This window comes from Anoplophora glabripennis, unplaced genomic scaffold (genome assembly GCF_000390285.2).
Source record: "Anoplophora glabripennis isolate ALB-LARVAE unplaced genomic scaffold, Agla_2.0 scaffold3, whole genome shotgun sequence".
Taxonomy (NCBI): Eukaryota; Metazoa; Arthropoda; class Insecta; order Coleoptera; family Cerambycidae; genus Anoplophora; species Anoplophora glabripennis.
The window spans coordinates 3,553,088-3,570,350 of record NW_019416486.1 but is presented as its reverse complement, the minus strand read 5'-3'; the positions used below and the strand labels follow the sequence as shown (position 1 = coordinate 3,570,350).

The window sequence follows — 17,263 nt, the reverse complement described above, 5'->3', positions numbered from 1 at the left end:
ATGGAGAAATCCTGAAACTTTTGTATTTAACATTTTTCTCTAAAATGCTCTCCTGCCGAGTTATTCTGCTGTTGCGGTACTTTTGCTATACCCTCTATAATTTCTTACACATGCAAGTGTATATTTAAATAAATAAAGATGCATATCAAGAGAGAAGTGTCGAGCTCAAAACGTTTTAAAGTTATATGAAAAAATGTTGTGTCACATTAATATATCGAGAGGGCCATATCTTGGAAGGTGATTTTTGGTCTAAATCATTATATTTGATTCTCATTTTATTCCATAATCTTGTAATGTCAATTTTTTCAACATTTTGCTATTTCAAGACCACACAAAATTTGTTCTATATAACACTCATTTTGTCTATTTTTCTAATCTTGTGCCCATAATACCTGAAACTATATTCACCGATGTTTATGTGCCAAATAATCGTCTCCATATGTTGTTAATTTAAAGGTTTTTAACCAAACACATTGTTTTTTGATATTTTTAAACTCCAAAGGACTGGAACTAAAAGGCAAGTGCACCAGACAAGAAATGTGTCTTGTGCATTTGCTAATAGACAGTTGTTACTTAAAAAATATATCGATGTACTGTTAGAAGGCCCTAAAGGCTTCAACAATCACTATTCTAGACCATATAAGGTTGTGAGATTTTTATTTCTCAACTAACTGTGGTACCTTTTAATGTTTTATTAGTGACCCGTCGTATAGAGCTAAATAAAGAAATGGTAACGCTAACAAGCATATTAAACTATTTACAACCAGTGCTTCAAGCAGCACAATAATTCGTGGAGTACAATATTTTTGTGGGATTAAAATTCTTTATATATTCTGCAACACTAGTTCCAACATTAAAATACGGAATTATACAATTCAAGTATTTGAAGTGTTGACGTTACGATCTAAAATTTGATTCGTTTAAATTTTTATTGTGATATTACATCATACCAGTATCTGACATTTGCTGAGAAATTCTTTCGTTGTAAATATATATACATATTTTAATGTTTATCTTTTCGAAATGTGATTATTTTTTTTTATATTCATACAAGGTAATGTTTATATATTTTAATAGTTGTTTTAGTATATTTTTATTTTTTTTAACACAATATATACATTTTTTTATTTCCAAAAAAAACGTTATTTTATATAAATATGTAAAGCATATATACCTAAACACTTTTTATTGAAGATATATTTAAGCAATAAAAACTAAAAGGTAGAAAGTGTACTTGCCATATATTTTTTATTCCAATTTTATTTTTTTGAGACGTTTTGATGCTGTGCGGGCCGATGTATACACTGCATTGTCCCGTTGTGGCTTGGATTAGATACTTTTTATAGTCATTTAAAGTACAAATGTTTAATGTGTGGATGGATAACATATCATATTTTAATCCCCTCTTATCCGCCGACTAAAAAAAATCACAGGGACACTTATTTTTAACACCAAGTTTGTTCTTGTGTTGAATTGATCATAGGATGAGTGATGACCGATATTACATTGACCTTACTGGAAATAAAGACGTTACTTGAAGCAGTATGTGGGCAGTTTTTTTTGCTACATTTTAAAATTACTTTTCTAAAAATGTATTTGTCGTATTGTTTTATACATCTCGGTGATTTCTTCAGCTTCACCCATTTTGCAAAGTAAAGTTATTGTATTTGCCCTCCATTTGATAAATTTAGAGATGGGCACTTTTAGGAAAAGTGTGTTGCGGACATGTCGATGAAATGTCCGGACATGTCAGGAAAAGTACTTTCGACCTTGAATCTAATAAGGCACCTATGAGTGACGTCATGTCTTCGCAGGTCACTGCTTGAGGGTACACAAACCAAATATTACTTTTATTCTAATGAATATGTGTCCATATATTTTACTTATTACCTACCTTTAGACTTTTTTATAAACTGGTTTGTTATTTTCCCCGGACAGCCAATACACTTATTTAAATGTTTTTCCATCCTACTGGAATTCTTAAAAATTGTTTTTGAGCAGAAGTTGCATCTTTAATAATTTTCACTCAATTCAGATAAATATAGCCAAACTGTTGATTTTGGCGTCGTACTTCATTTACAAATTATTTGTGTATTAAATATTAAATTAATCAACTGATTACTATTTACTAATCGTTAACTTTGCCAAAAATAATAAAATATGGTCATATAAAAGAGGTTATATTTTTAAAATGTCAGTCTCCAGTTTCAGTTAAACAATTACCAACAAAATTACAAGAAAATGACTAAATATCTTTAATTTTACATGTACCAACCTCAAAAATTTTTTACGGGAATTACGAATGCAACAAATTATACCGCGCATGCGCATACAACATGTCCACTTTTCACGACATGTCGATGGACATGTCCAGCTGAAATGTCCGCGGCACATCTCTTGATAAATGAATGGGCTTTCCAGCTGATGCTGCTTGAATTTTATCGAATAATGACGAATCGGGTCTAACTGTTTATTTGGGTGTTGCTAAATGTAATATGTGTCATTCATGAAAGTCATATGATAAACGAATAAATTCACTGTGTCTTAGTCCTGTCATATTAAACGAATTAAGAAATGTATACATTTTTGAAAGTAATATTAATTGTTATCTCTTTCCAAAGATTTTTTTAGTGATAAGGTAATAACAATAATTATATTCGCTAAGCTCTATATTCAGCTAGGCACATAGAGTATCTGATATTATAAATGGTGTGTTTATATAGAATGTGTTCGTTTTTGTCAGAGACGGGGGAATGCCCTAAGAACCCATAAGCTTAATAATAACCTTTGAATTTTTATTGTAGATGTTGAGATCCTCGTGCCGTTTAATCGTTGTTAAAGAACCCGCAGTGTTATCCGCCTCTTTCAATAAGCAGTTGAGCTGTGGCATTGAACGTGTTTTTGATAGAACTATTTTTGATGTACACGTCCATGCAGATTGTATCGGTTGATATGCACAAAATGATTTGATTTTGAGGATTATTTTGAGAGAATCTCATACACTCTGCACGGATCAAATCTTCTGTAACAATCACTCATAATATTAATCATCTGGCCTTACCGCCAGTTTCTGTGTACCTATATATATACATACATATATAAGTAGCACTCTTGTTTCTCTGCTTAACCTTCCGATATCGTAAAATTTAATGTTTCTTTAGTTTCATTTGCTTCCTTTTCCTACCTACTACTATTAGACACTATTATACATATACATAGTTTATCTCGTAATATTATATATGTATTATATTTATAGAAGATTTTTAGTACGTTTAATGTGCTAATATTTGATAAAATCTTTTAAGCTGCAAGCATGCAAAAATATTCATTCATATTATATTGCCTTATGTTTTACATCTATGGTTATTCAGGGTGGCAAGAGCAAACAAGCTCGTGTATTTTTGGAACTGTTTTTTATTTAAATTGTACTGAAGGTTGTTTTTAATTTGTAAGTTATATTATTGGTTTTTGAATAAATATTAATTGTATTTTGTTGTTTATCTTCTCAAAGTTTTTCTGAATTTATTATTTCTGTGCTACTACTACTAGATTATCAAGGAAGGCGGTGATATCACCTTTTCGTTAAGATGCAGGTAGGTAGGTTCTTTTACGAGGGTCAGTCAAATATACACCGGACTTTTGTTTTCGCAGCAAGTGAACTGAGCGGAGTTGGTAACTGAGCAGGGTTATTGCAGCCGGGGAAGTGGGGAGGGGATTGACGCAGTTGCGCGCACTTGTCGCCATTTTGGCTTGTCAGTACAGGCATATCTGAGCAAGAGGTTATACCGGCGATTGCGCAACTTGTTTTGTTAATCGATTTCTTACATGATCGTCAGACTGTAAATGCTGCCTATTACTGCCAGTTTCTGGACAGCGCAAAAACCAGCTCCACAAACAAAAGACGCAACCGGTCAATCAGAGATGTGATTTTGTTGCACAATAAAGCTAGACCTCGCACTGCCGCACTGAGTCGAGATAAACTGAACCTAATGCGATGGCATCCTCCGTACAGCCCAGATATGTGCTCTTGCGACTTTGATTTGTTTGGACAACTGAATGAAGCACTAGGCGGACACCATTTTCAGAGTGATGAGGAAGTAGAGGAGTTTGTGCGCAACTGGGCCTTGACAAGACCTCAATTTTTTTTTTAGGAAGAAGGTATCTGCAAGCTCCCCACGCGTTGGGAAAAATGTGTAAACATTGAAGGGGGCAATGTAGAAAAGCAATAAACTTATTTTGTAATTATATTTTGACTAAATAAATTATTTTTAAAAAAATCCGGTTTATATTTGACTGTCCCTCGTATCATGTTTTTTCTAATGGTGTTTAAAGTGATAGTTGGTGAAAAGTGGTTGTGTATTGATAATGAAGTATGGGACCCAACATGGAGAGAACATTGCGATGAAAAAATTTTGAAAGATTCGTGAAATAAATACATATTTAATTCGGGAGTGGCAAAGCCCGAGATCTCGAAAAGGATTGCATATAATTGTCACGGTTTCTTCAGTTATTTTTTATTTTATGTTTTGTTAATTTAAATTTAGTTTTAATACCTCCTCCATTGTTTTTTTTTGTACATTTGCTCGCTTCCCCTCTACACGTCGAGAGCTCCATGATTCAACAAAAACGGTCTTCGAATCTATTGAGCCACGCGCGTGCACGTTTTTAATTCCGTTTTCCGATATAAAATTTTCACTAATATAATTTATTAGCACTTAATTAGTGCAAAAGGATATTAGACTAGGCGGTATCTGTTTTGGATTAGGTGAATTGTATATCCACGGAGATTCTTGGCTTTTTGGCTTTCAAATATCACTAGAAATGAAAATTTTTCTATGCGCATAAAAAAAATGTGGGCTTAACTTTTGGCGGCACAATATGTTAAAAAAATTCGAAAATGTCATATTTTTCTTCCTATTTAATTATGTATCTTTTCAAAAGTTGATTTTAAGCGAAAATGGAAGAGGAAAAAAGGATTTGTAATTAAATTTTTTACAAAATCTGACCAGCTATAAATCAAATGAATCATGATTATTGTAAAAATCAAAAAAATCGCCAAAAATTGTGTTAAAAAACATTACTTTTTTTTTAGGGAATTTTTTCAGTATATGTAAATTGGGTATAGGACCTTCATACTTGGCTCAAGAAAACTTCATGTTGTGTAGAATCATCACACTAAATTTAATCAAAATCGGTTTGATAGATTTGCATAATAATTTTGCAATCCAGGTTTTTCAAAAAAAAATTGCAAATTTACGCAAATTTTTTTTTAATCGAAACATCGAATTAAAAAGAATCTAAATCGGACCTCTAGAACAGGGGTCGGCAAGTAATTTTAGGTGGGGTCCGGATAGTTTTGAAAATTTTTAATGAGGTCCAGAAAAAAAATTCACATTTCTTATTTTTTATTTTAATTTGGACTCAAATTTAATCTGCTTACTAACCATTAAGAACTCAAAACACACACAATTGTAAAATACTAGAAAAAATGATAAGATTGGCACTTAAACGTAAAAAACATTTTTTAAATAATTTATTTGAGCAATTTGTACTTTAAAAAAATTTTTGGCGGTCCAGTATTTTACCTTCCGCGGTCCGGACCTGGACCGCGGTCCGCCAGTTGCCGACCCTTGCTCTAGAACAGGGGTCGGCAAGTAATTTTAGGTGGGGTCCGGATACTTTTGAAAAATTTTAACGAGGTCCAGAAAAAAAAATTCATATTTCTTACAAATTTTTTGTTTTAATTTGGATTCAAATTTAATCTGCTTATTAACCATTAAGAACTCAAAACACTCAAACGCAAAAAGACATTTTTTAAATAATTTATTTGAGCAATTTACACTTTAAAAAAATTTTTGGCGGTCCAGTATTTTACCTTCCGCGGTCCGGACCTGGACCGCGGTCCGCCAGTTGCCGACCCCTGCTCTAGAAGCTGAGATATTAAAAATTTTTAAGCGCGTCGCGGTTTTGAATTCGCCTCTTCAATCAATTTCGACCAGGCCAAAGCTGCCGCACTCCCTGCTTCCTCCGCCCCGTACGATTTTTTTTAATTTCTCACTTGCATTTTAAAGTAGGTTGCCAATGAAGAAAAGTATTGCAAACTTAGACCTGGTAAGTTCTCGGAATACGAAAGGTATTTTTCGAAAAATTAGCCCAGATGTCCCAGTACTGTAAATGACTGTTAACTTTGATCGGCTATAACTACGTAATTAATTGACCATTCGATCTGTTTTTTTTAAAGAAGCGTCTTTCCAAGAACTTCTAAAACCTGTTTTAAAAAATTTGAGTTGGTTGAATATTCACAAAGTAAATTAATTGTTTATAAGTACAAAAATTCGACCGATATGTTTAAACAAGTGCCAGAGCTCTCCTAATTGGCGGATTCGATTCTTTCAAAAAGCGTTTGAAAGCTTGAGAGCCCTTCTATATGATTAAATTTTCAAGTATCTAAGTGCCTTGGTTTTTGCTGTACAAAATTTTAAAAGTTTGCTAATTTTTTTTCAAAATCTGGATTGCAAAATTATGCAAAATCTATCGATCCAATGAGATTTGGTGTGATGATTCAACATAACATGAAGTTGAGCCAAGTATGAAGGTCCTATACCTAATTTAAAGACCCCAAAAAAATTCCCTAAAAAGTAATGTTTTTTTAACCCCATTTTTGGTGATTTTTTCGATACAAAATGTTCAGAGAATTCTAGAGCAGATTCCAACATCAAAAAATACAAAAGAAAATTCCTGTAAACATATAGGTCCGCAAATGCTTCGTTTTCGAAATAGAGAGGGTGTCAAAAATAAAATAAAATAATGTTTTTTATTAATAATTTCTAAATTTTTCATCGGAAATCGTTTAAATTTGGGTCAATACATTTATGATACGTAGTTTATTAGAATTTGGTAGAATTGATTCCATTTCAGACCCATCAGAGGCGTAGATATGGGGGAGTACCTATTGACTCTTGACCAGATAGTCTACACCACTGATTTTCCTACTGGTTATTACTTTATTTTTAGGAATCTCATTTATTTTAGAGCAAATAGGCCTCCTTGCATGTTTGCCATTTATACCGAGCGGCTTTCGAGCTATTCAAGAGATTTTTAAAATCTATAAATAACAAGCGCTGTTACTATGGAGAAATATATATTTGTAAAACGAAATAATTGAAAATTAGAATTTGTAGTATTTTTAATTTCTAAAATATTTTTTTTGGCATCCTCTATTTGGAAAACGAAGCATTTGCGGACCTACGTTTATCGAATTTTCTTTCGTATTTTTGGATGTAGAATCTGCTCTAAAATTATCTAAACATTTTGCAACAGTGCAACACCCTATATATTTTTTAAGCTTTAATATTTTAATGATTTTATTGCGAAATACATACCATTTTTAGATCTATAATACTCCAATGGATCTACATTAATAATTTACAGATAAAGTAATATTAACAACTGAATCGTATTTTTCTAGATTTTAGTATGTCAATATTGACAATAGCATTTATTATCCCGCATAAACATTATATTGAAAACTTTATTTTATCATCTTATGGTTTTTTATCAGTTCAAGGACGTACTTCACAGGATGTTGACATCAAATCGGGTTCATATACTCCTCTTCGTCGATGACAGATAGACACTTTACTTAACCTATAAAACAAAAAACTGGTTATGACTACTTTTTAGCCTGACAGTATTTATTAAAAGTAAACTTAAAATATGGGCAAATTGACACAATTTGTTAATTGTAAAATTCTTAGAAATCATTCCATTTTTAAAGAAGATTTGTGGGTGAGAGATGGGAAAATTGTAAATCCTGAAAAAGTTTTTTTTGATGAAAAAGTAAAGGCTGATTTTGTGATAGATTGTAAAGGAAGCATAATTGCACCAGGGTTCATAGAGTTACAAATTAATGGTTAGTAGAACGTGAAATATAAGAATATTTTAATTACAATACAATACATTATTTTTATTCAATTTACATTTATTTCGCCCAGATGTTTTCTATTATGTCAGCCGATAGGTCAGTACAAAATGTAAATACTTACCTATAACATTTTTATTTCTGGTTTTAGTGTCTTTAATTATAACGATAACGATTAACGAATAAATATAAGTATTGAATGGATTTGGTAACATTTTTTTTCAAATATTTAAGGTGGTCTGGGCTATGACTTTTCCTTTCTTGAAAATACAGAGAAGGGTGTTTCTGTTGTTTCAAAGTTTTTATTAAGTCATGGTGTAACATCATTTTGCCCAACTGTAGTGACCTCACCAAAAGAAATATATCACTCGGTATTACCAAAAATTACAAGAAGAAAAGGTGGTAAAAATGGAGCTACTATTATAGGGGTACATGTTGAAGGACCTTTCATCAGCAAAGCAAAAAAGGGGGCACATCCTCCAGAACATATAGTGACATTTGAAAAAGTAAGTAGGTATTGTGCAAAAAAGTTTAAATCAATTCATATGGTTTATGTAATTTTTTTAGGGTATATCAGATTTAGAAGATGTCTATGGAAGTTTAGACAATGTGCAAATTATAACATTAGCTCCTGAATTGGACAATTCATCTAAAGTAATACAAGAACTTAGAAAAAGAAATATAATCGTATCTGTCGGTAATAATTATAATCTGAGTCAATGTTATTCTACTATGTAATGCATTTTTTTAGGTCATTCCATTGCCGATTTAGCCAATGGAGAAGTTGCCGTAAATAATGGGGCTTCGTTGATAACGCATTTATTTAACGCAATGTTACCAGTAAGTACAACAATATGAATAAAACTCATTAAACGCAGCTTTACAGATCAGCCAATTTATTATTGTAAAAAACAAATCACTTCCTATCATTTTTAATATTCAAAGGCAAACAATTTTTAGTTCCATCATAGAGATCCAGGTTTAGTTGGGCTTTTGGCATCGGACAAAATTCCTGAAGGAAGGACTATCTTTTTCGGAATTATCTCTGATGGCATTCATACTCAAGCAGCTGCGTTAAGGATTGCTTATAGAGTTCATGCTGAAGGTGTGTACTTAATTACTCTCTCACTTAAAATGCGTTTCCAATGTTCTGCTTTCAGGTTTAATTTTAGTGACTGATGCCATATCGGCGATGGGTTTAAACGAAGGACAACATAAAATTGGTCAGATGGATATAGAAATACGAGATAGAAAAGCATACATAGCAGGGACCAACACTTTATGTGGAAGCATAGCTTCAATGATACAATGCATTAAAATATTTTTGCAAGCTACTGGTAAATTACTTGAATATTCACTTTGTGCTTTCGTATATCTTTTTGTTTCTACATGGGAAAGTGATGCATAATCTAGGTATTTGTTCATAAAATTTCAATAGCATTACCACATTTTGTAGGTTGTACTCCAGAATATGCACTAGAAGCAGCAAGTTTACATCCAGCGAAATTACTCGGTATCGAGAAAGTTAAAGGCACGTTGGACTTTGGCGCAGATGCAGATTTTGTTTTTCTAAACGAGAATTTTGATGTTGTGTCTACATGGATAGCCGGAGAATGTGTTTATAATGTTGAAGCTTAAAGTTATACGTTTACTATATCTGTTATAAGTTATAAACATTTTTATATAAATTTTATAAAAAATATATGATTATTTCCAACAATTTCAACTCTATTTTATCACTAGCTACTAACAATGTGACGAAGTCATGGTTAAGTTACACGCGGTGCCACAAATATGTTGGATCAGTTCATTGTTGAATTTTGTATTCTGCAAGGAAATTGTAATGTGCTGTTCATTTCGCATAGAGTTCCAACAATGCTTACACACTTGAACTACCTTTTTTGTTTATCTTTGGTTTGTGTAATTTGACTCCTCAAAATGGCATCATGGGAAACAAGCTGAAGTGTCTGTGCTATCATAAACATATAGGTGGAATAACACTCCTCGGACGCCTTACACAATCTACATATTGAAGACGAATCACTGTCTACTACTTGGACCTGGAGATTGGTTTTTGTCGAGTCCAATGAATTAAAACAATTCTTATCTTTGGTGTTAATTTGTTTATTAATATAATTCAACATATTATTAGTAGAAAAAACTCAATAATTTATAAATAAATACAACTGAATACTTTATTTTTACACTTATATTACATGATCATTCTGATATTAGTTAAAATATTATTTATAATTTCTATTACTTCGTCTAAATTCCACTGAACCTGAAAATTTCATATTTATAATTATTAACAATGTTTTTAATTTTAGTGTTGCAATATTCCATCAATAAAATTTTTTGTTTCTTATTTCTTTTAAACGTTTCTTAACAGATGGATTAGCAACAATATTTTCATATATCTTTTTATTTTTGATCGAAACATGGAATAATACAACATCTTGTATATCAAAATTATTTAGCTCTACCTGAATATGGCTTACCGTTCTGGTCATATCTTCGATTTGATTGATTTTGGCCATAGTTTTGTTTGTTATTGCTGCTGGATACTGGGAAACAGTCAGTTTTTAGAATTTCCTCTATATTTCCATATCCTTTAAATCTTACGGCATATGTTCTATCTGTTATCGCAGTTATAACGGCATTGTAAAACTGAAAAAATCCAAAATGTTGCTTTCTTTAATATTAATATAAAAATCAGTCCAATAGTGAATGACATGAAGTAACTTATTTTTTTACGAGACAGCCCATTGTTTAGTTTTACAATAAGTAGCTGCAAACACTAAGGGGAACAAGTTTAATAAAATAAAATTATAAAATGAAAATTATTAAAAGAAAGAATACTACAAAAAGAAACAAAAATTATGTAAGAACCAACTTAAAAAAGAAAAAAAATTAAAAAGTATTTTCTTGAAAATGAAAATTTTCTAAAAGGGATAGAAAAATTGCAGTTGTTTCCGAAAATTCGAAAAAAATTTCACCTACAAGAAAGTAGAGATGGATAAATGGTCACGGCAACCCCATTTTTCATTTGTTTCTCGAAGTGCACAAATCTCTATAAACTCTTACCAATTGCAAAGAAATAAATAACATCAATGTCAAAATTTGAAGTTAATATCTTGAAAATCATCGTTTATTGAGAAAAAATGATTTAGAAAATATTATTTTAATGCCTTATATATTTAAAAGTAGATAAGTTTACCAAATCATTTTATTTGACAATAAAAATAGTAGATGGCTCTGATATTATTTGATTTAGTTTTTGATCAAGATCTCTATTTTCTTTGTTTAAAAATATTCGAGAAAAGTAAGAAACAAAAAAATAGAATAACTAAACAAGCTATATGTAATTAATGAATGCAATAAAGTGAGAATGTAATAGTAAACAGATATCGAGCGGGTAAGAGCCTTCACAAATGACTGCAAGTCACGTGACCAATAATTTGGTTTGGTAATAGAACAAAGGTTGCTACTTTGTTTATAGATAAATAAATGAATTATGGAAGGTCCAAAAGTTTCACATGAATTTAGAGGGCAAAATGTGCTGCAATTTCAAAAGAATCTGGTTCAGCATTAAAAAATACATGATATTTACGTTCCAAATTGACACATTAGAGACGTCTGAATAGAGAGTAATACATATAACAGCGGAATAGAGAATTACAGGAATGAATGAAAATAGAATTAAGCAATAGATACGTATACAGGGTATTCCTAAATAGTGTCACAACAGAAAACTGTAAATTCCACTTGATTATTTCTTATGGGGTCACATGAACAGCATTGTCTATGAAACCCCTGTCAATACGGTCGAAAAATTGACCACTAGGGTTGAAACCACAGCGGAATAAATTAGAAATACCCTTCAAATTCCTATTAATAGTGGTAATATGTGTACAAAAGCTCAGTCCTGTAGTTCAAACGGTTCTTAAGATATTGCCAAAAAATTAAAAAAAAATTAAAGTTTTGACACCGTGTATCTCGAAAATGAAAGCCCGAAGAGAAAAATTGAAGAGGAAAATACTATTTCCTTTTTTAAGAGAATTTACAGTTTTCCGTTGCGATACTTATTTAGGAACACCTTGTATATTGGCTACGTTATGTAGAGACTTCATAAATGATTACAAGCCATGTGACCAGTATATTGTGTACTGACAAGTTTATATACAAAAGATACATGTTGTGTCCCTAATATATTTAAGATATAAAAAGAAGACAGGAAGTGAATATGTAAAATTTATTTAAATGTCAATTGATATACTCTTGAATGCTATAAAAACAATTTTCAGTTAAGTATCGCTTAGTAAATGTTTTAAAATGCTTAAAATTTATTATGTTAAGTTTGTGTCAAACGAAACTATTTACTAAAATATTATAATACTATACATACTATCTGGTAAGAATTATTGGTATAGTCTTTTCGAAGTCAGTTGAACATGTATAAAAAAACCGAGCAATCAAATTTAATGAGTTTCATAAGCGTCCTTAAAAAAGTTTTCTGCTAAAGGTAAAAAATTATAATAACTTGTTTATGTGTAGAAAATTTCTATTATATGTTCATTTGACCAACATATTTTAATTATTTATGTCCTTAAACAATTTTAAATGCCATGTTGTAATAATATTAGTAAACAAAATATCCTTATTTCTCCATTTCGCAATTGTAATATCAATGATTTAATAGAAGTTGCCTATCAAAAATTAAAATTACCTAAATCACACCAAATTCCGCATTGCTGCACTGCACTGCTGGGCAATTTGTCGACCATTTATCAAAAGCTGAGATTTTTTGCCTAGTAGCCCAATGCAGTTGTGTTAGATTTTGTTTGCCCGCGCTCGCATTCTTCAACTGGGTATATACATTTCTACCACCTCTACGTATAGTTCGACCAGACCTGTATATGGGTATGGTTAAATAAATATGGGAACTTTTCAAATATTTCAATGCCGAGTTGCTGCGTCAGCGACCGAACCTGGTACATACTGTCAACGTCTTAGTTCTTAAATTGATATCGGAAAGACTACAATGCGTGTAGCCGATTTTTGCAAGCAGACTCTTAAACGACGTTGAATTCCCCCAAAATAAAATCCCGTAAGTCAAGTGACTATTTATTAGAGAGAAATAAACAGATCTTAGAATATCATGAGGCAAACAATTTTTAAGTTGTCATAATACAAATATTTGAGAAGATACGTTTGAGCACAAAATGTCAATATGTGCTTTCCAGTTTAGGTGATCGTCCAGCATTAATCCTAGCAGTTTCACTGGCCTAAAGCTAAGAGTCCGTCTATCGGATGTGTAATTTTGTTTAGAACAGTAATTTTATTTCCTTCATGTTAGCAATTAAATTTCGATAAAATTAAAATAACATCAAGATACATTAAAACACAACATTCTGTTTCACTGGCCAGTGGTATAATTGGTATAATTTTTCATGAGATTTTATTCAAACAATCAGCATTCACATTATCTTGGGCATATACGTAATAGTTTGTGATTGTAAACAAATCATCAATATTGGTGATGCTTAGATTTACGGATTTTTAGTTGACACTACCAGTTAGGTTGCCTAAAGCTCGGCCGTCACGTGGTTTGTAATAATTTATGACGTCTCTGTACAAAATGATCGCTACAAAAAAAAATACATACCTTTCCATCTTCCCAATACTTAGCCATACATTCATCGCCAATGTTGAACGTACTGTTTTGGACAACTTCATTTCTTTTCGAAGGCTCCTCACTTTTCTTAACGGGACCTAAGTTTAAATGTTGCCTTAAGCTCCTACTCGCAAACTGGCTATTCAAAGACATTTTGTTCATATTGTTTGACAGATCATTTTGGTCCTCTTTCTGTGTATTGCAATTACCCTGAGATACTTTACTGCTTTGCTTAGGTTTTTCGTATTGCCTTGGATTACTGTTTATATTATCTTGATTATCGTGATTTGGATATTTTGAATAGTTATTACTTTGCTGTTTATCAAACGGTTTTGGTGAGTTGTCCTGTTTATTATGATATGGGTATTTTGAATAGTTATTACTTTGCTGTTTGTCGAACGGTTTTGATGAATACTGGTTCATGTTTTGCTGTGAATTATTTTTTTCGTATCTATTTTGTGCTGCTGGATGTTTATCATTGTAATTTTGTTGATTGTAGTTTTGGTAGTGATAGTTTTGTTGACTGTACGGTTTGTTTTGGCCTTCGTAGTGTTTATTAGCATTTAATGACAGATTCCTTGGATTATTTTGGCTTTCTGTGGAACTAGTACTTTTGGCAGTGGTTTGGTTTTCACTTAAAGGCAATTTGTCTTCAAGAAAGGCGAACAGGGATACCTTTTCTGATGGTCTCACAGGTTTATCTTCTACATCTTTTTCCTTTGTAAGAGATTTACCCTTGAATTTAACCTTCTCTTGTCGTTCTTTATTTGGCCTATTCTGATTACTAATAATAGGTTGCACATTTTGCTTTACTCTACCTCCAAATACCTTCCTTACTGCTCCCGCACTAGCCTCAGCAATTGCACCTTGTCGTTGTAATTCGAATTCAGAATTGTCTTTTGCTGCCTCCTTGTTTTTAATACCCAAAGATTTGAAATTACCGTCTTGGTCACCCGTTTGAATTTTAGTTCCAAAATTGACCCATGGTGGAGGTCCATCTTCATTAGGAGCTAAACAATATTACATTTTTGACATATTATTTATTATGATTTAGAATAAAAATAAAACATGTAACTTACAATTTCCCCTTTTGTTACGTTGAATGCTTCTTGCAATTTCCCATTTTTCAACCAGATGAGGTACCTTACCGCCTAGCACTGTACAATTATTGGAATTAAGCAAAATATATCCTGAGACAACGCTAGCGTTATTAATTAATATTTTAGTTCCTGGTGGCGTATTATTTCGACTTATAGAGTTAATAGTGGTTATTTCTATAGCTTGGACGTGGTTATCCCCATCTGTTAAAACCAGTTTCAGCATTCGAGGTGCAGCCTGTGAATCTTCATTAGCTTTGGGAGCTGAGATATTTCGAATTTTCTGAATCTGAAGCACAAGTTTAGAGGTTCTCTGTTTTGCTAATTCCTTAGTTAAGACTGGGCTGCCTATCTCTTTTAAGTCTATCTACAAATTAATTACAATTACCTATCTGCAATTCTTAACGGTTATATTTATAACTTACATTTAAAGCTAAAGCCAAAACCTTATTATAATCTTTGATACTGCCATTTTCAGTTATAACATTAATACCATCAGAGGAAATATTCCTGAAAAGAAATTTAAATTTTTGCAACAGTACAATATAACCTCAAATTTACCAATCTGAACCTAGAATTGACGTCATCTTAAGTGAAATTCCAGTGACCTATTTTGCTAAATGCATTAAACATTTTCAAATTTATATAAAATATGTTAACAACCAAATGAATTCATTATGAAATTTTTAACTTTTCTTATAAAAATTACCAGAGATAAAACGAAAATACACGGAACAAAATTCTGAGATACTCAGAAAATTAAAAATAGAATAAACCATTGAAAATGAAAGTAGAATGAAATGTAGCGTTTTCAATTGGATAACTTTGTACACGTGTTCTTTTGAAATTTTAATGGGGGTTTAATTTTTTTTTTATGTAAATTTTGATACGCATATATGGCACGTAGTTTAAAAAGTACAGAATTGCTGATAAATTACTTATGCCATCATATATACAGAATTTTATAGTAGTGATTTAGAGGTACAGTAGGATAACCTAAATATAATTAATTAATAGCTATATAATTTTAAAAAACATTTTATGTAGAACCCAAAGATATTGTCATAACGTCATACCTACTGTAAAGTTTTCAATACTATCAGAAATATAAACAGGCCCAGAATTGCGATATCAGTAACAGAAAAATATTATAAGAGGAGTAAGGTCAAGTGGGGTAAGTGTGTATTTGGGGTAAATGTGTAAGTCGTATCATAACACTTCAACTTTATGTAGAATACTCGCGATATCTATGAAATTATTGTTAAATAAGTTATTTCTACTTGGCTCGAGTAGAAAACTGTAAATAAGACATTTTAGTGCGAACTAGAATTATATCAAAGATACGTATGACGTGATGCGCAATAAATGTATTTTGATACCCACCTGTTAATCTGCATTAATCACATAAGGAAACTGTTATTTTGTTAATTCCAGATGGGTGTTAGGTTAAAGAGATATGTATTTATTTGATTTAATGGATATTTTTCTTACTGCCTAAATATAACCACAAAATTTGATTTGCTAAACACTTGCCCCATCAAAAATACCCATTAGGGAAAGTGTGTAGTAAATACTTAGGCTAACTGTGTGTAGTACTACACACTTGCCCGTGTATTTAAAAAACTTCTTTTGTTTTGTTTTTAGACAATGGTGCGCACTTATAACAGAATATCTAATAGAAAAAGAACATACACTATTATCTACAGTGAAGCAGAGTGATGCACCCGACAAGGTAAGGAAGAGAAAAGTAGCTTCAGGAGCAGAAGTTATCACAGCCGAAGAAGTTTTCCGTCGCATGACTGAAAAATGCAATGTTGTGTCAAAAAAGAAACAAAAAACTGACAAGACCCCTAGCGAAAATCTGAATCTAGATTTTAATGAAGGCGAAGGAGATGAGGAGGAGACCACTGGAGAACATTACATTTATGGACAGTGATAATGATATAGAAGAAGAAAGGAGGAACGTGGAAGCATTGGACAAATGTATGACAGAAATCAATAAGCCTGCAAAAGAGTTAGTCAAAGAAGATTGGGTATTGGTTGGCCTTTCGACGAAGCAAACAAAGAAATGGATATCATGTTGGTCAGGTCATATCTGTCAATAATGACGAGGAAGAATTGGAAATAAAATTTACCAAAAGGGTACCCTCCTTTGACCCTTTATCTGCTTCAATTTTTTCTTGGACTGAAGAGTATAATATTGTTGCCATAGACGATGTCGTGCTTTACCTTCCGACACCCACTGTAACTTGTCGAAGGGGTTTGCTGAAGTTTGATGTGAATTTTTCAGGATATGATGTTCAGTAAATGGTTTAAATTGTTTGTTTAAATTGTTTTATTTATTTCGATGCAAATAAAGTTCCTATACATCCAAAGAAGTTTTGTTAAGTTTTACGTTTTTATAAGAATTTTGTATTCTTTTTTTACGACATTAAACCGTCTGATACTTAAATTTTTGTTTTAATAAAAAAGAACTATTTATGTCATAAAATATACTATAGAATGAAGCTTCACACACTAGCCCCTTATTCATATTATCCTAAAAAGATAGAAACTACAGACCGAATA

General features: G+C 31.7%; 3 protein-coding genes across 4 annotated transcripts; 2 read left to right on the top strand and 1 right to left on the bottom strand.

Moving 5' to 3' along the window:
* The first annotated feature begins 7,626 nt into the window (after positions 1 to 7,626).
* Positions 7,627 to 9,633, top strand: LOC108917550 (N-acetylglucosamine-6-phosphate deacetylase). The gene is made up of 7 exons (XM_018724207.1): positions 7,627 to 7,912; positions 8,156 to 8,427; positions 8,489 to 8,618; positions 8,673 to 8,761; positions 8,882 to 9,026; positions 9,082 to 9,258; positions 9,378 to 9,633. Exons 1-7 carry the CDS (start codon positions 7,717 to 7,719, stop codon positions 9,557 to 9,559), a joined length of 1,191 nt encoding a protein of 396 aa, XP_018579723.1. The 5' UTR covers positions 7,627 to 7,716; the 3' UTR covers positions 9,560 to 9,633.
* A 449-nt stretch (positions 9,634 to 10,082) lies between these two features.
* LOC108917164 (tudor domain-containing protein 3) lies at positions 10,083 to 15,441 on the bottom strand. Of its 2 annotated transcripts, none has more exons than XM_018723655.2 (6): positions 15,257 to 15,441; positions 15,121 to 15,205; positions 14,678 to 15,062; positions 13,590 to 14,608; positions 10,423 to 10,591; positions 10,083 to 10,205 (listed from the first exon to the last, which is right to left on the bottom strand). In XM_018723655.2, the coding sequence occupies exons 1-6, from the start codon at positions 15,280 to 15,282 to the stop codon at positions 10,165 to 10,167; spliced, it is 1,725 nt and encodes a 574-aa protein (XP_018579171.1). In that variant the 5' UTR covers positions 15,283 to 15,441; the 3' UTR covers positions 10,083 to 10,164. The 2 variants fall into 2 exon arrangements, with proteins under 2 accessions (XP_018579171.1, XP_018579162.1); XM_018723646.1 differs by having other exon boundaries at positions 10,087 to 10,205; positions 10,408 to 10,591.
* Positions 15,442 to 16,024: 583 nt separating this feature from the next.
* Positions 16,025 to 16,690, top strand: LOC108917418. The gene is made up of 2 exons (XM_018723991.1): positions 16,025 to 16,149; positions 16,340 to 16,690. Exons 1-2 carry the CDS (start codon positions 16,130 to 16,132, stop codon positions 16,629 to 16,631), a joined length of 312 nt encoding a protein of 103 aa, XP_018579507.1. The 5' UTR covers positions 16,025 to 16,129; the 3' UTR covers positions 16,632 to 16,690.
* The last annotated feature ends 573 nt before the right edge of the window (positions 16,691 to 17,263 follow it).